The 23,173-nt window shown below is 50.3% G+C and overlaps 1 protein-coding gene across 10 annotated transcripts in view; it reads left to right on the forward strand.

Annotated features, from left to right (window-relative positions):
• The window catches only part of ANKRD26 (ankyrin repeat domain 26), a 1,096,841-nt gene that overhangs the window by 1,068,582 nt on the left and 5,086 nt on the right, over window positions 1-23,173 (forward strand). For all 10 annotated transcript variants that reach the window (XM_078674324.1, XM_078674330.1, XM_078674326.1 and 7 more), the window contains one exon: window positions 1,847-1,892. In XM_078674324.1, coding sequence (XP_078530450.1) covers window positions 1,847-1,892 — 46 coding nt within the window. The remainder of the gene's footprint in view (window positions 1-1,846; window positions 1,893-23,173) is intronic.

Here is a 23,173-nt window from a genome sequence, read left to right on the forward strand (position 1 = left end):
ATATTGTGCAAGTCACTGTCTGCACAGCCTTCCCGTGGGCTCATCGTCCATGTGCCGCGTAGACTCTCTCCGCCGCGTCTCCCGTGCAGTGGCCCCAACAGGCTGATAGGGCCCCTATGCTACAACTTTCCTCTAGCGCCGCAGTAACCTCCACTCCCCGTCACCAGTGTCCAGCAATGGGCAGTCCTGGCCTCGGTCAAGTGAGGGGAGCACTATTTCCGGCCCTGCCTCCGTCTCGAAGGTGACGTGCTGTCCCGGACCCCCGATCCGGACAGTGCCACTAGCCGCCTCCCGAGAACCACCAGATGTCGACTCATGTCAGCCTCTGCCACTCCACAGTAATGTATGGGCGAGAGGGGGTCGGGGGGGGGGGAGAGCAGGATCGCCAAGCACATTAATGGTGGCCCCCCCTATTTGTAAGTACTGCGACTCCCCAGGGCTTCCATAACCGCTCCAGGGGCCAGTGGGGTGCCCTCTGTATTCCACTGAGCGCCGGTTCACAGGTACCTCTCCAGCCTGGGGCGAGCTCCGCACACCGCTGCCCTCCGTAACTCCACAATCTCCAGTCCCCAGCCTCTCGCCTCTCTCTCCTCAGCCCGCAGATCGGCGTTCCCAGGCTGCGCAGGCAATGGTGGCCTGCACCCCATGGGGCGCTCTCCATGATCTTACCCCAGTTCAGCCCTCCTAAAACAGTGCCCAGTGCAGAACATAGACAGATGGCCGAGGGGGCGAGCCTTCTCTGGTGTCTCAGTCGACCCGGCATCCATGCATCCCCCACTCACCGCCCGCCTCCGGGGAGTCTCCATCTGCCCCCGATGATTGGGCCCGCCCGCCGCTCCGAACCTCACTGCGGTGGGCCGACAGGGTGTCCACGGCTCCCGGGACCCGGTATCCCACTCAGGGCCCTCAGAGCCTCCACGGGCTGCGCCAGTCAGGGCCGGCCCACCCTCCAAGCACGGCAGGCCCCAGATGCGCCGGCAGATCAGCGCTGGCTACGGCTCCTCCTTCGGTTGCTCCTCCAGCTCTGTGGGACAAAAGCAGCATCCCGTCAGCGCCTCAGTCGGCCATCGGAGCCTCACCCAGGCAGCAGGGACACTCCAGCTCGGCTGCAACGCGCCCAGCAGTCAGCAGTACCTCCGGCCGGTCCAGGGCTGCCCTCAGCACAGCGGCGGTGCCATCTTGGGTCGCGTATCGCGGTCCGCTCTCCAGGCGCCTCCGTCGCTGTAATCAGCCCACCGAGTGACTCGCTCACCACTTTCAGCTGTCGGGGGGGGGGGGAGGTAAAATGCATGTTTTCGGGAGTTTAGGCCGCCATATAATCGTCGGATCGATGGAAGTGGCCGGGAGCTACGCCGGCACACATCTTACTCTGCCATGCTGCTTGCCACGCCCCCCCTGTGTAGAGGATTCTTGAAGGATTAGCTTTTGGGGCAACATAGCTTACAGGTTTAGCTGTAAATGGCCATCATGCTGGACAGGGTCCCACCTCATGTTTTTTACTCTTTAAAGCATTCCACTGCCATCCAGCATCAAGAGTGCACTAAATAAAAATGCCTTCAATAATAATGAGTTTAGTATATATTCTAATATAAACTTTCATTGTTGCACCACATAGCATATGTTAATTTCAAAAAGAAAAGTGCATGCCTCTGGACAGCCATCAGCGTGTCAAAGGAAGTTGCTTTATTCTTTATGAATAAATGTCCTGGCCACATTCTGTTGACTCACCACCATCTTGTGATGTACAGATACTCATCATCCTTTCATGGTTAAGATTTGAGTTGCATACGTTTTGCTTACTTTAAGCCCAGCATGTGTTTTCATTACATGTACCCTCCTTTTGCAGATGCAGATGGAGCTAGAAAAAAATATCACTAAAGAGTTGGACCAAGGTAGGTTTTTTAAATTGTCTTTCCAGCAAAAATAAACTGATTCTCTGATTATGTTGCTTTTTAGCACTGTGCAATTACTGCTTTACATTTTTTTTTTTTTATTGGGAGAGGGGGCTGTTTGTTACAATATACAATTCTATACCAACAGGAGGACTTTTAACCCTCTCATTCCCCTTCACAATTAGCATTTTATCCAGGATTCTTTATGCCTTTTGAAATTCTAGACTGATATCATACTATCCTGTAGCTAAGATCCTTATTCAGTCTTAAACTCAATCTCAAATTGATTAGGTGGATTTCCCATTTTAACAGCTTTTCAAATGCTTCAGTTTCGCTCCAGTGCCCTTGTTCGGCATCTCTTTCCATAGCCACCAGCCTAATCTAATTATATTTGCCCCTTTTTCATCATGCTTTCTTATTCCGGTACTATGTATGGTGATTAAATATATTGCCTGTCTTGCCATTTGTCAGGGTTTTTTATGTCATGAAACAAATCTTGTATTGTTCCTCCCACCATTTTTCTGTTTTCTGGTTCTTGCCCTATTTATCTACCAATTATAGACTGTGCTTCCATAATCTGTGTTTAGTTTCCATATGACTCATTTAAATATATTGAAAATACCCCTAATGAACCCTGTATTTCCTAACCCCTTAAAGGATTTAATACTTGTGATGCTTAATTATAACTGCACATTTTTCACCTTAAGACTACATATATCCGCAGTATTTCTTTTATTTTTGTAAATATTTTTTTAGCAAAGCCACTGCGTGCCATTAGGTGGTATTGTACGGCCAGCGCGGACTCGATTCTGCGATACCAGTCACTGAGCTAAGACATATATAAATGCCCACTGCACTTTTCTTTCTGTGCCTTTGGACACTGATATTGAGCTTTGCTCCCTTCTTTGTCAGTCTTTCTACAACTCTAAAACTTTTTAACAGTGTCCTAGGGAATATTGTCCCCACCAGAAACAAGGGGATTCAAGGTGTGGTGAGACTTCCGAAGCTGATGTCGGTCAGAGACAAGCACAAGATGTTCCTTTCGTGCCTGGGTTTCAGCCACACCTCTTAATTCATGTGTCAATGTATCCTAAGCTGATTCGAGACCGGGAGACAAAGCTATACATCACCTAGTATAAGAAGAAGTTGTGGTCTTCTCGCAGGTCCTAGTCCCCACCCCAAGATACGGGCCCAATCCCGGTTTCAAAGTTGTTACCATGACCGCTTTACTAAATGATCAAAATTTAGATTAAGTCAAAGACCAAATGCAAGACAAAAATGTGAAGCAGGGTTTCACCTCATTCCGCCACTCTGGTTCCAAGGAGAAGAGGTGAGCGTGTCAAGTTATGAGTCACGCTTGCTCAAGGTCACCTGCTACGGAATACATAACTCACCTCAACTTTCCCAGGCAATCGTGGACCCTGCAGCAGATCGATATCTTCAAAGAGGGTATGCTGCAAATGTTTAGTGTGCTTGTGGCTCACTCTGGAGCACCTTCAGGTCCCATGGAACCACAGAGGTTTCAGTTGGGCTACTGCCTCTGGTCACTCCCCTAATGCCATCTGTCCCGGGGGGGGGGGGGGGCCCTCATACCAGGCTCGGTCTGAGTCTGGTACAAATTTTCATGTCAAGTCCAAGATCCATGCTGATTCCTGTCACCCTGATGGTAGTACAGACCCCACAAGATCTGAATGATGACCTTGCACCCTCTCTTATATCTGCCCAGACTCAACTGATGTCATGCACGAAATCACAAACACGCCATCGGCTGTTTTGCAGGCTGACTCTAACCCGGTGCCTTTACTGCAACACAACCATCAACAGGTTTTATTTAGATTTTCAAATATAAAAAATAACAGTACAAAGATTCCATTGCACCCCACTTCAAAAGTCAATATGTAAAGGTTGCCCATGTCCCACACATCCTCCCACCACCCCCGCAAATTCAGCATCAAAACAATGCCCAAATCAGGTTTTCATTGGAAACTGTTAATAAATAGGATGTGTAAGGACCCCAAGAGTCTTGAGGATCGTGGAAGTTCCTCCGCATAAGTATCCTGCTGGGCTTTACAATAGGCTATGTCTTTAAGCCAGTCTGCAAACTTAGGCATCTGCCTTCCTCCCCAGTGAATAGGTATTTTGCGTTTGGCAAGCAACAACGTCACTGCTACAAGTTTCCGACCGGCCGGTCGGAGAGACTTAATAAAGCTCACAAGGCACACCTGGGGGGCACAATAGACATGTTCCAGTACCATATCAGAGAGGGCCTGTGTCCAGTACTGGTGAATGGAGTCAAGGTAACTGGCTAAGTGGGTAAAATCTGCAACAGGGTTACCGCAGCGGGTGCATGTCGCATCTGCCCACAACCCATATTTGTTTAAATGCAGAGGGGAGTAATACATCTGTTGTAGCTATTTAAAGTGAATGATCCTCAAGTTACAATTTGATGTCAGGTTATTCATCAAGTACTGAGAGGGGAGGGTCCCAGCGTGAAAGTAGCAATGAACATACAATTTGTTAAAGAATTTAAAGAAACACTGAATGAATCCACAATGAAACACATTCTAGATAAGTGATGATGAATTACATTTTTCGTCAGGTATTAATATACACTACAATATTACAATGGCGTACCTCTCACAAGAGGGTATAGGCCGGTCCTGGTCAGCGACAATAAATCATGTAAATTGTTATTAGTGTTTAGATTACAGGGGACTCAGGGCAGGGTTGCTAATTGGGAAAAAGAACTGTCCTGTTCATTGAGACCATGCAGGATGGAGTCAAAGAAAAGCATCCACTTCAATTCACGTGTATTGAGAATGCCTGAGATATTGCCCCCTCCGGGTCCAAGTATTGCCTTTTCTAACACAACCCATCGAAGACTTTCTGGCGGGTGTGCAGCGAGTTTAAAATGATCCACAAGTGGTGCGCCCTGGACCTCGCACCTAATTCTGCTCCTGTGTTGGAGGATTCTCACTTTCACCTTTTGTTGAGTTTGACCAATATAAATCAATCCGCATGGGCATATTATCGCGTAGATAATGTTGGATGTGTTGCAGTTGCTGTGTGATTTGAGCAGGATTTTATGTTGAAGGTGTTCAAATACCTTCGTTTGTATTGTAGTATCACAGGCCTTGCAGTGGCCACATCTGAAGTGGCCCACTACAGGCGGCAGATTCCATAGTGAGGTGATGGTTGGATCTTCAGGAGTTTGTAAAAGGGATCGTACCACATAGTCTCTCACACTTTTTGCCTTTTTAAACGCGTGTAGAGGTGTGCTTTTTTGGTTTACATCATCAGAGATTAATTGCCAATGGTGGTTGACAATACGTTTAATCTTGTTACTTTTGGTGGTAAATGTTGTTACACACACAATCCTGTTCTCTTGTTAGTCTGTCTTGTCTTTGGGTGAAAGTAGTTCCTCTCGTGGATAGAACCAGGCACGTTTTCTTGATTTTTTGACCAGGCGACGGGGATAACCCTGTTGCTGTAGACGATTTGCAAGATCTTCAGATTCTTTGAAAAAGTGGTCTTTGTTGGAACAGTTCCTCCTGATACGTAGGAACTGCCCGAAAGGCAAATTGTCACGAAGAGCTCGCGGGTGATGGCTGTTGTATTGCAATAATGAATTCCTTTCAGCTGGTTTTCGGTATAGTGTAGTAAGTAGGGTGCCCGACTCCTGATAGATGGTAATGTCAAGAAAGTTTATAGTTTGATTGTCTGATTGAATCGTGAATTTGAGATACGGAGATTGTTGATTCAGCCATGTGAAAAACGTAGATAAAACATCCGTATCCCCGTTCCAGATTATCAGGATATCATCAATGTATCTCATCCAGAGACTGAGTCGGTCTCTGAATGGATTGAAATCATTGAGGACAGTGTCATCCTCGAAAGCAGCCATGTAGAGAATGGCCACATCCGGAGCAAAGGGAGCCCCCATTGCTACACCTGATGTCTGGAGGTAGAACTGATTTTTGAATATAAAAAAGTTTTTTGTCATCGCTATCTTCAACCGGGCCACAATGAATTCAGTAGGAATTTGCACAGGGGCAGGTCTTCGTTGCAAACATCTGGTTATAACCGCTAACGCTTCCTGTTGGGGGATACATGTATATAGTGAGACCACATCACATGTAACTAACACTTGGTGTTGGGGGTCGAAGGATAGATTCTCGATGATGTTTATTGTGTGCATGGTGTCACATATATAGGATTGGGTAGATTCAGCCAGGGGTTTAAGAAAAAAAATCAATGTATTTGCCGAGAGGTTCAAGTAGGGAGCCACATCCCGAGACTATAGGGCGTCCAGGGGGGTTCTCCATACTTTTGTGAATTTTGGGTATGGTGTAAATGGTGGCCATATGAATACCTTTGATTTCCTTGATCCTAATTGTGATGTTATTAGTATGTACTTTGTATTGTACCAACTTAAGTCCAGGCGTGATTTTCACCAACCTACGATTAATAAACTTTATTCCCTGCACAATGTCTAACTACAACCTTTTTAGGCTTTATCCCGTGGTATTTGTACCAATCGTCCCGGTATTTCTTCTATGTCCATACTCCTGACTCAGAGTCACGTGATGCCGTCTCTATAGCTACGGTAATACCAGGAAGCTCTGTTCGCCATTACTGAACACGAGCGGCACCGTACGCGAGATTTATTCAAAGCACGGTGAGTGATTCCGTCAATACTAACCCGGCCTCAGACAGCACGAAACTGCGATTCATTTATTTACTTAAATCCGTAACACGCTCTCCGTGTTCTTTCTTAGATGCCATGGAGCGATCCCTTGTGCAATTAAAGTACCCTCGGACTAAGTGCTAACGCAACTTAGAAATCGGGTAAGTCTTGTTGATTCACCATTGATGCACGCTAAAACTGTCCCATTCGGCCTTTGGATTCTAATATAAATGTATTGTTCCAGATACGACCTATTCATCGTCCCTGGGCCAGATTCCGCCTCCCAAGCCCAACAAAACTTTTTCATTGTAAGTCAATTTTATTTATTCAATCAAGGGCCACACAATACATCGCTACGCCCCTCTGTGATAAACTATATTCCTTTTGTTATGCTAACCCGACCTCAGATAGCGCCAAACTGTGTTTCATTTTTAAGACCCTAATCCGCAACACGTTTTCCGTGTTCTTCCATAGATATCACGGAGCGATCCCTTGTGCAACTAAATTACCCTCGGACTAAGTGCCATCGCAATTTAGAAATCGGGTAAGTCTTTGTAGGTTTTTCACTAATGGTGGGCGCTACAACGGTCCTGTTGAGCCCTTGAATTCTAATATGAAGGTCTTGTTCCAGATACCGCCATTCACCGTCCCTGGGCCAGACTCCATCTCCACCGCTCAATTTAACATCTTCATTGTAAGTCATTTTAACTTATTTTAACCATGGGCTATGTAATCCACTGCTACGCCCCTTTTTGGAATAACAATACGCTTATTCCTTCATTCTCTGACCTACTGGTCTTTGTTTACCAAGTGAATTCCTCTCCTTAATTTTCTCAGTCTCAAGAATAGAACAATTTCACAGAGACGCAAGTCCTGTCTGTTATCCACGAGACGAGCATCAACCAGAACGGTATGCCCTTAGTTGTGCATAATTTATGATTGATTAATTCTCGCGACTATGAGCAACCATTAAAACAGTTCTTTTAAACATATATCAATTAGGTTGCCTGCCCCGCACCCTGTCCTGATGAAGACCCCACAGCAAGGGTACCACTAATCCCTGCGAAGCATTGAGGGTCGAAACGTCGACAATAGCTCCCTGTTTGTCAGCTTCACGCCAAGAGTGTGACATTAATTGTAACTTGTGAAGCATGATATTTATTGACTGATGGTTTGAACCGACTGTCTTTTGTTTTGTATATTGAAATTCATATACCAATGCACTTTTGATATTACATTGATTTTTACTGTCACAATTCCCATTATCCGCACTATCCTCACCTTATCACTTCCCCCCTTTTTTCCCCCCCTTGGGGCACTGTACAACCGCATATAACATGTAATCATTTGACATTTCATCCTCATTGTGAATAAACAACAATGAGGATTCATTCAGTGTTTCTTTAAATTCTTTAACAAATTGTATGTTCATTCAATCAATCAATCATGCCATTTGTATAGTGCACTACTCACCCGGGAGGGTCTCAAGGCGCTTGGGGGGAGGGGTATGCTACTGCTCGAACAGCCAGGTCTTGAGTTGTTTCCTGAAGGCGAGATGGTCCTGGGTCAGCCGAAGGTGGATGGGGAGGGAGTTCCAAGTCTTGGCAGCCAGGTAAGAGAAGGATCTTCCTCCGGCAGTGGCTCTTCGGATGCGTGGTACGGCTGCGAGGGCGAGGCTGGTGGACCGTAGCTGGCGGGTGGGCGTGTAGAAGGTCAGGCGGTCGTTGAGGTACTTGGGGCCCAGGTCGTGGAGAGACTTGTGTGTGTGGGTGAGGAGCCGGAACGTGATCCTCTTGTCGACGGGGAGCCAGTGCAGGTTCCTCAGGTGGCTGGAGATGTGGCTGCGTCGGGGGACATCCAGGATGAGTCGGGCGGAGGCGTTCTGGATGCGCTGGAGTTTTTTCTGTAGCTTAGCTGTGGTTCCGGCGTAGAGGGCGTTTCCGTAGTCCAGTCGGCTGGTGACGAGTGCCTGGGTGACAGTCTTCCTGGTCTCGGTCGGGATCCAGCGGAACATCTTGCGAAGCATACGCAGGGTGTTGAAGCACGATGAGGAGACGGCGTTGACTTGTCTGGACATCGAGAGGGAGGGGTCCAGGATGAAGCCCAGGTTGCGTGCGTGGTCGGTTGGCTTGGGTGCGGTGACCAGGGCTGGGGGCCACCAGGAGTCGTCCCAGGCGGAGGGCGAAGATCCCAGGATGAGGACTTCCGTCTTGTCCGAGTTCAGTTTCAGGCGGCTGTCCTTCATCCACTCTGCGACGTCTTTCATCCCTTCGTGTAGGCAGGTTCTGGCGGTGTCGGGGTCTCTGGTGAGGGAGAGGATCAGCTGGGTGTCGTCGGCGTAAGAGATGATGTTGAGGTTGTGCTGGCGTGCGATGGTTGCGAGAGGTTTCATGTAGATGTTGAAGAGGGTGGGGCTGAGTGAAGATCCTTGCGGGACGCCGCAGATGACTTTGGTGGCCTCGGAGCGAAACGGGGGGAGGCGGACTCTTTGTGTTCTTCCGGCGAGGAACGAGATGATCCACTCCAGTGCCTTCTCTTCACGCTGGGACCCTCCCCTCTCAGTACTTATAGAACCCAGGTCCCAGTGACTATGTTTGGGTAAAACCCCCCCTGTATATACAGATTATTCATCAAGGCACAACAGAATTCCCAATCATCTGGTGTCAGCTGGTTTTCTAAAGTGGCATTCCATATGTCTAATGCTGTATTCGTGACCTAAACCTGTTCGTGCTGAGAAGCATTATACAGCCTAGTTATGAATTTTTGCGGTCAGAGCTGGTGAGGAGAATTTGCAGGGATCCCATTGTTTCTGGTTCCTGCGGAATGCAGGTAAACAGAGCCTTCATGGCCATCCGTAATTTGTAATGTATGCACCCCTGAAGCGGGATGTGATCAGAGGCATCCATAAAGTAATCATGTGTGAGAAACGTCCCCCGTAGGAAACCACACCCATCACCTTCAAACCTGCCCTAGTCAGTATAGAAAGCGCTCTTGGTTCTTGGTGAGCGACAATTCTCGGTGGTGTAATAGTGGCATCGTTGGAGCATATAGTGGGATCTTTCCTGCTCGTATCGCAAGGGTCCACCAGGCTCTTGTTTTGATATGGATATAATGTATCTCTGCGGATGCGGTAGCAGTGCATGCATGAGGTAGTATAGCCCTGAGAGGGATAGGGTAAGCTGCATCACTTTCCATCGCTGTATGTGGTGTATCTCACTTGGGATGAAACCAGTAATGTACAAAGTGTGCTTGCGTGCACAAATAGTATAGATAAAGGTCAGGGCACCAAATCCCCCCTGCGTGTGGGTGTTTGCTACTGAATCCTATTTTGCTTGCCAGCCCAGGCGAGGGTTATTGGACACGATTGGAGAGTTTTGAAAAAGACCCGGGTCAGGGGAATGGGGATATTAAATATAGAAATCTGGGTAATGCAACCATCTTTTTATTGGCCAGCCTGTCAGCTAGGGATGGAAGGAGACTGGTTCAACAAGCCACCTGGTTCTCTAATTTCTAATAGGCTGTACCATAGTTTTGTCAGATAACTAACTGGGGGTCCCTGTGCACCCACACTCCGAAGTATTTCATAGAATCCATTCACCACTCTAATGGCTACTCTAGAACGTGGAGCTTTGTGAATTGGGTAAGGGAAAGATGACTGATTTGGACCAATTGATACTCAGTCTAGATTGCCATTCGTATTTTGTGCACTCATGGATCGCTGGTGCTAAATTTGTATCTGGGTCAGCACATATATTACTATATCATCTGCGTATACGGATATGGCTAAGTGGCGCTGTCGAAAGCGCAGAGCAGCAGCAGCTTGTCTTTGCCTTATTACACAGGCCAATAGCTCCAGTGCGAAAGCAAATAAGATGGGGGATAATTGGCATCCCTCTATATATATGTAGTGCATATGTATATATTCATGCGGTGGCGTGCCATTGGGTCAGTGTATAATAAACCTATCCAGCGCAAAAAGGCCTGTGGCATACCCATCCTGCATAGAACTGTGAATATGTAAGGCCATTGAATGGAATCGAACGACTTAGTGGCGTTGAGGAATAATACCTTGTAGAGCTCACTAGGGAGCCCATTGCTTCCAGGGACCTTACCATTAAGGAGCATGTGTATTTCCTCCAGTATCTCCTCCTCAGATATTAGATGGACAAGAAATTCTCTCTGCCCTGGCGATAGCCAGACGAGTGCAAGATCAATTAGATACTGTGCTATTTCGTGCTGACGGGCGGGTACTGTAGAGGTTAGCGTAGAACTCCACAAAAGTGTTTATAATAGATGGGGTATCATGATATATTTACGTTAGAGGCAGCAATGGACAGCACATGAGTGTAGGCTCAGGGCTCCTTAATTTTGGCTGCCAGGATGTTTCCATTTACTCTATCCACAGACTCTGTCTAGACGTATGTCAAACCTGTTGGTCGGCTGTATGATTATATTCCATTAGGTGTTACCTAATATCTGCCAATATCACATGGTTGGGTTGGGCATCATAACAATTTTTCAACAGTTTGTAAAGTGGTCTCAAGATAATGAAGTTGAGAACTGATAGATTTCAGTACTCCAGCCTACAGCCCAATGCTTGTCCCGCGAATAGTAGCCTTAACGGCCTCAGATAGTGTTCTCTCCTTCTTTACAGACCCCTTATTAGTATCAAAATAAATACTGTATAATTGCAGTGCACACACCATCGCGGAACACCGCATACAACAGGGCTGACACTTGAAGTCTCTATTGAAAAGGTCTAGGCGCACGAGTCAGAACAAGTGTCAGCAGAACAGGGGAATTGTCTGAGAGCGTTCTTGGCAGGTGGCGCACATCTCCAACTCATGAGCTCACCTCCTTTGTCACTAACCAGTAGTGTATGCGAGACCACATGTCAAGTACAATCGATATGAAAGTGCCATCTTGCTTCTCCGGGTGGCACACACGCCAAATATTAATGAGACCATATTCCTCCATGCCCACCCTCAATACCTGTCGGAGTGTGTACCCTGCCCCCCTGCTGCAGCAGATCTATCTAATGCAGGATTCAAATTGAGTTTAAAGTACCCGTCCCTGAGAGGAGGTACCTCTCACGCTTGCCCATCATCTTCCCAAAGTGCTGGCTGACTGCACCATAAGGTGTGTCTCTTGGAGGACTGCCACATGTACCTGATGGCAGTCCAGATAAGCAAGGACCTTTCTAACCTTTTTAGGGTTGTTTAGGCCATGCACATTGCATGTGAGCAGATTGATCTGGCCTACCTGATGAGCCATGTCACATTTAATCAACATTAGGATAATATTCATGTTAGAATTGGGGGTCTCTGGTTGGCGCAAGTATGCACTTGTGACAAGCAGGGACCCTCTCCTCTAAGTCAGGGCAAAGGATGACCCCTTAGAATTACCCTTGCTCACCCTCTAGGTGCGTGGCGTGAGCAGCCAAGGCTATTCTTCAGGCGTTATTCAGTTAAGCATTTGTAATCACACACACAGTAAAATATACCAATCCCCCCACAAATGGACACCAGGCTGTGAATATATAAAAAATACGCTTCTTTATGTAAAAATATATATATGTATCTCAGCAGACTTATCACAAGACCAAATAACGTTTCTAGGATGCCACCAGGTTGTAAAATAGGCACTTTTCTTCTTAGTTGCAATTTAAATAGTTTGTTTTCTTTACTTCAGTTAATAGTTCTCTGCGTGTTATTTCCTTTCAAAAGATAGTCTCTCTCTCTGTTCTGTGGGTTTCGGACCCTCCCCGGGCCTTCGGCGTGCCTTGCAGCGCCTCTCCTCCCTTCTCCGGTGAAACTGACTCAGCCCCTACCGCGGCTCACGCATCGGGCGTGAGCACGCCTGTGCCGGGCCCGGCTCTTCCTCTCGGCTTGAGGACAGAGTCAATTGCGGGCCGGCCCAGCGGTGCGGGAGGGCTCGGGGAGCAGCGCGGTAGGCAGGGGGAAGCTCGGAGTCCCTGACGGGGAGTGCTGACGGAGCGCACAGCTCTCACTCACCCGTGGGGGCTCCGGGGACACGGAGGCTTCTCTGCTCGGCTCCAAGGCAAGGAGCGATGACGGGGAAAACACAAGTTGCGGGCCCCGAGCCCAGTGATGATGAGATGAAGCACTTCTTCTTTTTCTTCGGCGAGGGTCGGCACAGGCTTGTGCGACTCCGGCGATGGGGCACTCTTGGATCTTGACGCCAGCGGGCGTGTGCAGCCAGGCAGGCGCGGCCCGTGACCCTTGGCACGACGGTGCGGGGGTCTCCTTAGCGGGGGCGGCGCGGCCTGACGAGCCTCTCAGATCGCAAAGCGGGGTCACAGGGCACGGCCTGTGCAGCTGTTGACCCGGCGTGGATCGCGATCGGCAGAGGGAATTCCGGCGGGAGGGGGGAGAGCGTCTCAGGGCACTCCAATGGCAGGCAAGGGGCAGAGGAGCAGGAAGTCAAGCCTGGGGGCAGAGAGCGACTCCGGTCGGAGCGAGGCTCTCACAGGGCAAAGGTAGGCAAGCTCCCGAGTGCCACAGCCCTAGGAGGGGCGATGAGGGGCGCAGTCTGGCTCCAGCTGGATGCACACACGGCTCGAATGGCAAGACGAGCAAAAGCACCAAGAACCCACTAGTCCTGGGGTTCAGATCAGGGGGCAAGCTCAATCAAGCCCTTGGAGAATGTTCAAAGCACAAAGAAGCAAAGTCTTTTCTCAGCAAGTCTTCTCCTCTCCTTTCTCAGCAAGGCAAGCAGCAGGCCAGTTCTCCCAGCGTCTCTTCTCCTTCTAGTCGGGCAGAGGTCCTTCGTGGTAAAACAGGATTCTGATTTACAAGGAGCAGGGCTCCTACTTTTATACAGAGTTTCTTTTGTTCTTACAGGCCAGGGGGGCCTTTGCATAACTGCTCTCAGCCTCTGAGCACTTGTTGGGGGTACTTCTGACTTCTGCTTTCAGTGCGTGTGCAGGCACATCAGACGCTCCCCAGGGGGGCGGGGCCAGCATTGTGGGGACAGGGGCTGCCAGGAGTACCTTGTTGACAGTGCTTCGCCCTTCCTGGGCCAGGTGCAGGCTGAGTCATCCGTCGCTCCCCAGGGGGGCGGAGCCAGCATTGTGGTGGCAGAGCACAGCCTGATGAAGAGCCCAGGGAAACTCCTACCTCCCACTAAGGTGTAATCCTTCCATTCACCACCTGTCATCCCCCAGCCCTGTCACTCACACAACCCAGACAGTCAGATACACATCCAAGCAGAGGCGGGTTGAAATGGTTAGGCAAGCAAATGCTAACTTTCTAAAAGTAGCATTTGCAAACACAGGATATTAAAATAAACTTTACTAAAAGAAGTATTTTATTATTCTGAGTTCAGGCATACTAAACATTATTTTCTACCATGTTCCCTGAGCCTGCTGGGATTATAGAGTGTAATAATTCCAGCAGCCCATCTGGCCTAAAGGGAACAGGTAGCCTTACAATAGTGAAAAACGAATTTGGCAGTAATTCACTATTCGGACATGCCACACACATCAGAGCATGTCCTACCTTATACTTACAATGCAGCCTGCCCTCAGGCCTACCATAGGGGTGACGACTAATATGAAGTTAAGGGAAGGTTTAGGGGCTGGCAAGTGTGTGCACTTGCCCAGCCAGCATGACAGTACCAGACTGCACGCAGGTTCTGCAGTGGCAGACCCTAGACACATTTGAAAAGGCTGCTTCTGTGGGTGGCGCAACCAGCGCTGCAGGCCCACTAGCAGCGTTGGCATTTACAAGCCCTGGCACTCCTGGTGCACTTTACTGGGGACTGACAGTAAATCCAATGAACCAATCATGAACATCAATCACATATTCACTTTACAGTAGGGAGCACTTGCACTGCGGCACGGGTTGGCCGTGGCGCAGTGCCCTGAGCAGCGGACACCAGCAAAAACATCTGAGGCACAACATCAAAAAGTGGAAGGGAAACTCACGCCAAGGTGCCAGGTCTAACACGTGTCCCCTCCAGCTGAAATGTGGGGGGAACTACCCTTCCCCAGGGAGTTCCTCATCACTAAGGCGGAAAAACCTGGACAGACCGTCAGCGTTGGCGTGATCTGTGCCAGGGCGATGTTCCACCGTGTAGTCCATACCCTGTAGGGAGATGGACCACCTCAACAGTTTTGGGTTCTCACCCCTCATCTGCATCAACCATCTGAGGGGCCTGTGGTCTGTCTGAACCCGGAAGTGAGACCCAAACAAGTAGGGTCTTAGCTTCTTCAGCGCCCAGACCACAGCAAAGGCTTCTCGCTCTATTGCACTCCACCTACTTTCCCGTGGAAGTAGCCTCCTACTGATGAAGGCTACAGGTTGGTCCCAGCCCTTCTCAGTCATCTATGAGAGAACAGCCCCTACACCATGCTCTGAAGCGTCTGTTTGCACTATGAATTCCTTGGAGAAATCAGGAGCCAGGCAGACATGGCAGTCTTCAGGGTGTCAAAAGCCTTCTGACAGGTGTCAGTCCAAATCACATTCCTGGGCTGCTTCTTAGAAGTCAGCTCTGTCAAGGGGGTCACAATAGTGCCATAGCCCTTGACAAACCTCCTGTAGTACCCAGTGAGCCCCAGGAAGGCTCTCACTGCAGTCTGGGTCTTGGGGGGTTCCCAAGCCAGGATGGTCTCAATTTTGGGTTGCAAGGGTGCCACCTTGCCACTCCCCACTTGGTGTCCCAAGTACACCACTGAACCCTGCCCAATCTGGCACTTGCTTGCCTTGATTGTGAGGCCTGCCTTGCGCAGGGCCGTCAACACTTCCCAGAGGTGTTGCAGGTGTTCTGGCCAGGTACCACAGAACACTGCGATGTCATCCAGGTAGGCGGCACTGAACTCATCCAGCCCAGCCAACACCTGGTTGACCAACCTCTGAAAGGTGGCAGGGGCATTCTTCATTCCAAATGGCATAACCCGGAACTGGAAATGCCCATCTGGTGTAGAGAATGCTGACCTCTCTTTTGCCCCATCGGTCAAGGCGATCTGCCAGTACCCAGACGTTAATTCAAACGTGCTGAGGAACCGGGCAGCCCCTAGTCGATCAATGAACTCATCAGCTCTGGGGATAGGGTGCGCGTCAGTCTTGGTGACTGAATTGAGTCCTCTGTAGTCCACACAGAACCGTAGTTCAGGTGTGGCTCCCGGCGCAGCAGCCTTTGGGACCAAGACCACGGGGCTGGACCAAGGACTGCTGGAGGACTCAACCACCCTAAGAGCAAGCATCTTGGAGACCTCCTCCTTGATGCAGGCCCTGACCCTGTCAGTCACTCTGTAAGCCTTATGCTTCACAGGTAAGCTGTCTCCTGTGTCTACATCATGGACGCACCAATCTGTGACACCAGGAACCAGGGAGAACAGATCTGGAAACTGCCCCAACAATTGGCGGCAGTCTTCCTGTTGCTCGGGCGTCAGGGTGGGTGAGAGGTTAACTCCATCCACTGACCCATCTTTCTCAGACGCTACCGAGAGGTCAGGAAGAGGCTCAGACTCCTCCTCCGTTCCATCATCAGTTGCCAACAACATGCCCACTTCGGACCTTCGCAAGTGGGGCTTCAGGCGGTTAACATGTAGGACCCTCAAAGGGTTCCTGGGAGATTGCATGTCCACCAAGTAGGTTACCGGACTCTTGCGCTCCACAACCTCAAATGGACCTGTCCACTTATCCTGAAGTGCACAAGGCTCCACTGGGGCCAAGACCCACACCTCTTGTCCAGGCTGAAGCTCTACCAGAGTGGCATTCTGGTCGTACCACCGCTTCATTTCCTCCTGGCTGGCTTCCAGATTTGCCTCAGCAAGTTTTCTGAAGCGCCTGGTCTGGTTTCTGAAGGCCAGGATGTAACTGTATACATTCTGGGGAGGTTTCCTGGGAGATTGCTCCCAGCCTTCCTTTACCAGACTCAGAGGTCCTCTCACTGGGTGACCATACAGCAGTTCAAAGGGGCTGAACCCTAGGGACTTCTGTGGCACCTCACGGTATGCAAAGAGCAGGCATGGCAAGAGGACGTCCCACTTACGCCTCATTGGACCTTCCAGGCCCATGATCATGCCCTTCAGGGTTCGGTTGAATCTCTCAACCAACCCATTTCCTTGGGGATGGTAAGGGGTGGTGAACTTGTAGGTTACACCACACTCTTGCCAAAGGGACTTCATATATTTGGATATGAAGTTGGTCACCCTGTCGCTCACCACCTCTAGAGGGAATCCCACTTGTGAGAAAATTCCCATCAGTGCACGTCCCACCACGGGGGCCGTCACTGTCCTCAGAGGGATGGCTTCAGGGTACCGGGTGGCATGGTCCACCAAGACCAGGATGAACCTGTTGCCCATGGCTGTCTTGGGGTCCAGAGGCCCAACAATGTCAATACCCACTCGTTGGAATGGAGTACTGACCACCGGGAATGGTTGGAGGGGAGCCTTGTTCTTCCCTCCACACTTCCCACTTGCCTGGCAAGTCTGACAGGTCCTACAATGAGCATCTGAGCTCTTGTGCATTTGGGGCCAGTAGAAGTGGGTGACAAGCCTGTCATAGGTCTTGTCCATCCCCAAATGTCCTGCTAACGGCACATCATGAGCCAGCCCCAGTAGGAAGGCTCTGAACTTCTGGGGTACCACCAGCACACGGGCTGACCCAGGTTCAGCAGCCTTAGGCTCTGAATACAGGAGGTCATTCTCCCTGAACACCATTGGCCTGGTCTGCAGCTTGCTGCCACATACCCACGAGAGAAGGGCATTCTTTCTGCTCCCTGCAGAATTCGTCCCTGGAGGGGCCTCCTTCTTGTTGCCAATGGGTCAGCTCAGGCAGGTCCCCCAGTTCAGCAATTTGTTCCCCTGTAGGCTTCAGGGCATCCCCCTCAAGGTCTGCTTCCTCCTGGACCGTGAGAACAGGGGCCGGTTTCCCGCGCCCCCTGCGCCTTCTCTCTAAGGCCGGTTCCTGGGCCTCTCCTTCAGGCCCCAGGACCTCTTGAGCACCCCTACTGGCTGCCATTGACCGTGTGGTCACGCACGCCCAGTCAGGCAGACCCACCATCTTCAGGTGAGTCGTTTTCTCCACCTTTTCCCAAGGGGAGTCCTCCAAGTCATTCCCTAGCAAACAGTCCACAGGCATGGTTTTCCTCACACAGACCTGCAGAGTACCAGAGACCCCCCCCCCCCCTCGAAGGGAACTTGAGCTATCGGACACTGACTCTCTGAATTGTCAGCGTTGACAACCCTACAGTAGGCATGGGGTACAACCTGCTCTTGAGACACCAGGTGCTGCCTCACTGCAGTCACACTGGCTCCTGTATCTCTAAGAGCCTCAGCTTTCCTACCATTGATGGTCACTACCTGCCCATATTTTTTAGTGTTAGAGGGCAGGTAGTTTGTAGGGACCATTTCACTGTCTCCTAATGAGACTAGGGTCATCTGAACAGGATCTCCACCCCCTGGGACCATCACTTCTTCTCCTAAGTGAACACTAGTCACTTGCCGGGGGGGAGCACCAGTGGGTGCTGGTTTTCCAAACAGGCGACACTTGGGGTCACTGGCAATGTGCCCCGGGTCACCACATCTGAAACAATTGAAGGGCCCCTTTGGAACAGGCCTACCTGTCGGGGCCCCATTCTGCTTTGGGGGTGGGGGTGGCTGAGAACCTCGCTGCTGGTTCCCTTGGGGATGACTTTGGGGGCCTTTAGGGAACCCTTTCTGTTTACCCCTGTCCCCCCCACTCTTCTGCTGGGGACCCTGCCCACCCTTGGCGGAGTCTCCCACTGAACCCTTGTGGACCCTGGTGCTGAGCCAGCGGTCCGCCTCCTCAGCAAGCTTCCTCGGGTTGGACAGCTTGCTATCAATCAGGTGTTGGCGTAGCTCAGGGAAACAGTTGTCAGACAAGTGCTCCCATGCAATTAAATCAGAGACTTTGAAAATCATTCACCTTATTACCCTTCACCCAACCATCCAGGGCTCTGCAAAAAAAAGTCACATACTCCACATATGTAGTCCCAGGACGCTTTGCACACCCCCTGAACCTCTGTCTATACATTTCAGGGGTAAGCCCATACCTGGTCATTAAGGCCTCTTTCATGTGGGGATAGGAACTCTGTTCTTCAGTGGGCAAATCTAGCAGGGTGTCCCGCCCTTCGCTAAGGAACCTCCCCCACAACCCCGCTCCCCAATCCTTGTCAGGGACCCGGTGGGAGGACATGGCTACCTCATATGCCCTAAACCACTGTCCTATGTCATCCCCCCTAAAGAACTCCTTAACCACATCTTTGGGGATGTACACCTTGGACTCTACCTGCACCGGCGTTGTGCTGCCACCAGAAGGAGTTGTTCCCAAACCTCTCAGCTCCAACTCCTTCAATCTCAGGTTATGCTCATTTTGGCGTTGCTGCGCCTCCATGGCCATTCTTTGCTTGTCCATCTCCATTTGTCCAGCCAATTTTGCCATCTCCATTGCATGAGCCCTGTCTGCTGCCCTGTCTGCCAGCTCCTCTGGTGACAGGCCTCTGGGGGCTCCACAGCGCCATCTGGTGGTATGATATCCACCGGAGTCTGGGGATCTCTTGACTCCTTCCAGGCTCTCAGCGCCTTGATGTATTGGGATTTCTTCTTGCACCCAGTGTGTGCAGCTCTGAACTTTATACAGAGGGCTTTTAAATCCTGTGCTCTGTAGCCCTCCAGGCCTCCTTGTTCCCAGTCTACATCTTCAATTCCAGAAATGACAGAGGGTGCCCTTCCAGCAGGGAGTGAGCCAGGCATGGCTTCAACAATGGCAGATGTCTCAACAAAATTTAAAAAAAATGGAAACCTGTGGCTGCGTCGTTATAGGTCTTCTCTCGCTATGTGGTGATCAGTAATTCACTGTGTGTAAACTACAAATGCAAATTCGCAAATCCCACCGCTGCCACCAATGTTAGAATTGGGGGTCTCTGGTTGGCGCAAGTATGCACTTGTGACAAGCAGGGACCCTCTCCTCTAAGTCAGGGCAAAGGATGACCCCTTAGAATTACCCTTGCTCACCCTCTAGGTGCGTGGCATGAGCAGCCAAGGCTATTCTTCAGGCGTTATTCAGTTAAGCATTTGTAATCACACACACAGTAAAATATACCAATCCCCCCACAAATGGACACCAGGCTGTGAATATATAAAAAATACGCTTCTTTATGTAAAAATATATATATGTATCTCAGCAGACTTATCACAAGACCAAATAACGTTTCTAGGATGCCACCAGGTTGTAAAATAGGCACTTTTCTTCTTAGTTGCAATTTAAATAGTCTGTTTTCTTTACTTCAGTTAATAGTTCTCTGCGTGTTATTTCCTTTCAAAAGATAGTCTCTCTCTCTGTTCTGTGGGTTTCGGACCCTCCCCGGGCCTTCGGCGTGCCTTGCAGCGCCTCTCCTCCCTTCTCCGGTGAAACTGACTCAGCCCCTACCGCGGCTCACGCATCGGGCGTGAGCACGCCTGTGCCGGGCCCGGCTCTTCCTCTCGGCTTGAGTACAGAGTCAATTGCGGGCCGGCCCAGCGGTGAGGGAGGGCTCGGGGAGAGGCGCGGTAGGCAGGGGGAAGCTCGGAGTCCCTGACGGGGAGTGCTGACGGAGCGCACAGCTCTCACTCACCCGTGGGGGCTCCGGGGACACGGAGGCTTCTCTGCTCGGCTCCAAGGCAAGGAGCGATGACGGGGAAAACACAAGTTGCGGGCCCCGAGCCCGGTGATGATGAGATGAAGCACTTCTTCTTTTTCTTCGGCGAGGGTCGGCACAGGCTTGTGCGACTCCGGCGATGGGGCACTCTTGGATCTTGACGCCAGCGGGCGTGTGCAGCCAGGCAGGCGCGGCCCGCGACCCTTGGCACGACGGTGAGGGGGTCTCCTTAGCGGGGGCGGCGCGGCCTGACGAGCCTCTCAGATCGCAAAGCGGGGTCACAGGGCACGGCCTGTGCAGCTGTTGACCCGGCGTGGATCACGATCGGCAGAGGGAATTCCGGCGGGAGGGGGGAGAGCGTCTCAGGGCACTCCAGTGGCAGGCAAGGGGCAGAGGAGCAGGAAGCCAAGCCTGGGGGCAGAGAGCGACTCCGGTCGGAGCGAGGCTCTCACAGGGCAAAGGCAGGCAAGCTCCCGAGTGCCACAGCCCTAGGAGGGGCGATGAGGGGCGCAGTCTGGCTCCAGCGGGATGCACACACGGCTCGAATGGCAAGACGAGCAAAAGCACCAAGAACCCACTAGTCCTGGGGTTCAGATCAGGGGGCAAGCTCAATCAAGCCCTTGGAGAATTTTCAAAGCACAAAGAAGCAAAGTCTTATCTCAGCAAGTCTTCTCCTCTCCTTTCTCAGCAAGGCAAGCAGCAGGCCAGTCCTCCCAGCGTCTCTTCTCCTTCTAGTCGGGCAGAGGTCCTTCGTGGTAAAACAGGATTCTGATTTACAAGGAGCAGGGCTCCTACTTTTATACAGAGTTTCTTTTGTTCTTACAGGCCAGGGGGGCCTTTGCATAACTGCTCTCAGCCTCTGAGCACTTGTTGGGGGTACTTCTGACTTCTGCTTTCAGTGTGTGTGCAGGCACAACAGACGCTCCCCAGGGGGGCGGAGCCAGCATTGTGGGGACAGGGGCTGCCAGGAGTACCTTGTTGACAGTGCTTCGCCCTTCCTGGGCCAGGTGCAGGCTGAGTCATCAGTCGCTCCCCAGGGGGGCGGAGCCAGCATTGTGGTGGCAGAGCACAGCCTGATGAAGAGCCCAGGGAAACTCCTACCTCCCACTAAGGTGTAATCCTTCCATTCACCACCTGTCATCCCCCAGCCCTGTCACTCACACAACCCAGACAGTCAGATACACATCCAAGCAGAGGCGGGCTGAAATGGTTAGGCAAGCAAATGCTAACTTTCTAAAAGTAGCATTTGCAAACACAGGATATTAAAATAAACTTTACTAAAAGAAGTATTTTATTATTCTGAGTTCAGGCATACTAAACATTATTTTCTACCATGTTCCCTGAGCCTGCTGGGATTATAGAGTGTAATAATTCCAGCAGCCCATCTGGCCTAAAGGGAACAGGTAGCCTTACAATAGTGAAAAACGAATTTGGCAGTAATTCACTATTAGGACATGCCACACACATCAGAGCATGTCCTACCTTATACTTACAATGCACCCTGCCCTCAGGCCTACCATAGGGGTGACTAATATGAAGTTAAGGGAAGGTTTAGGGGCTGGCAAGTGTGTGCACTTGCCCAGCCAGCATGACAGTACCAGACTGCACGCAGGTTCTGCAGTGGCAGACCCTAGACACATTTTAAAAGGCTGCTTCTGTGGGTGGCGCAACCAGCGCTGCAGGCCCACTAGCAGCATTGGCATTTACAAGCCCTGGCACTCCTGGTGCACTTTACTGGGGACTGACAGTAAATCCAATGAACCAATCATGGACATCAATCACATATTCACTTTACAGTAGGGAGCACTTGCACTGCGGCACGGGTTAGCCGTGGCGCAGTGCCCTGAGCAGCGGACACCAGCAAAAACATCTGAGGCACAACAGCAAAAAGTGGAAGGGAAACTCACGCCAAGGTGCCAGGTCTAACAATGCAGGTAAGTAAAGGCGCACGGGAACACAGCGCCCAGGCTATCATGACTACGGGCTGTGCATAGAATCTCAACTGTCTAACAACATAACCATCCCCCACCCACTCCAGCATTGAAAATATACTAAAGCCATCCCAAAACTGAGAAAATACCTCAAGCATATCATCAAACAGGCAATATAATCTAGGGTAAATTTATGGACTATGGCGTAGTCCGATGGGGTACCCCCTTGTAGGGCAGCTAGAGGCCGAATTACCCTCCGAGTGGAAGGAGGAGGCCGGGAATTCGACTACAGGCATTCAGCCAAAGTCAAACTGCAAGTCTAATGGATCTACTGGAATCAACTGAGGGAGAACATAGGCTTGATCAATCTTCAATGTCCGCAGATTCTGAGGCAGAACTCGGTGCGGTGAGATCGGGAGAGTCTTAACAAAATCAATAGCCGCTTTCGGTGACATGAAAATGTTTATGTGCCTTCATGATTCACTCGCATGCGGGTCGGCTGCAGCATGACATAAGGGACCCCCACCGCCTGTAGCTTCTTTTTCACCGGAAGGTAGTCTTATCTGCAGCCTGCACTGCCAAAATAGAATTGGGGTAAAATGTGACATTGCCCTGATATTTGATTGAGCTGTTTTCTCTGGAGAGGCGTAATATTGTGTCCCGGTCTCATTAGTTTAGCTTTAATTGATATTGGGGTAGACACAGGGGGGAGGTAGCGCCTGCAATGTTCCATGAGCCTGCTCCACAATTAACACAGAGTATAACAACCAGATATTTCTTTCGACCTAGTTTTCTAGGCGGCTTGTATTAGTAGACTCCGGAATACCTGTTATATTAATATTACTACAGCATGAGCGGGCCTCTAGGTCTTCATTCTTAGCTTGGATGATAGCCAATACTTTGTCCACATTGAGTTGTTTGGTGGTTAGTGTCTGGATAGCATCTTCTGTACCATATATAAACTGCTCCGCTGTACCCAAGCATGAAGCATGCCCATGAAGCTTGCCTGACATATTATCCATGCTTATGTTCAGAGC

This window comes from Lissotriton helveticus, chromosome 1_1 (assembly GCF_964261635.1).
Source record: "Lissotriton helveticus chromosome 1_1, aLisHel1.1, whole genome shotgun sequence".
Lineage (NCBI taxonomy): Eukaryota > Metazoa > Chordata > Amphibia > Caudata > Salamandridae > Lissotriton > Lissotriton helveticus.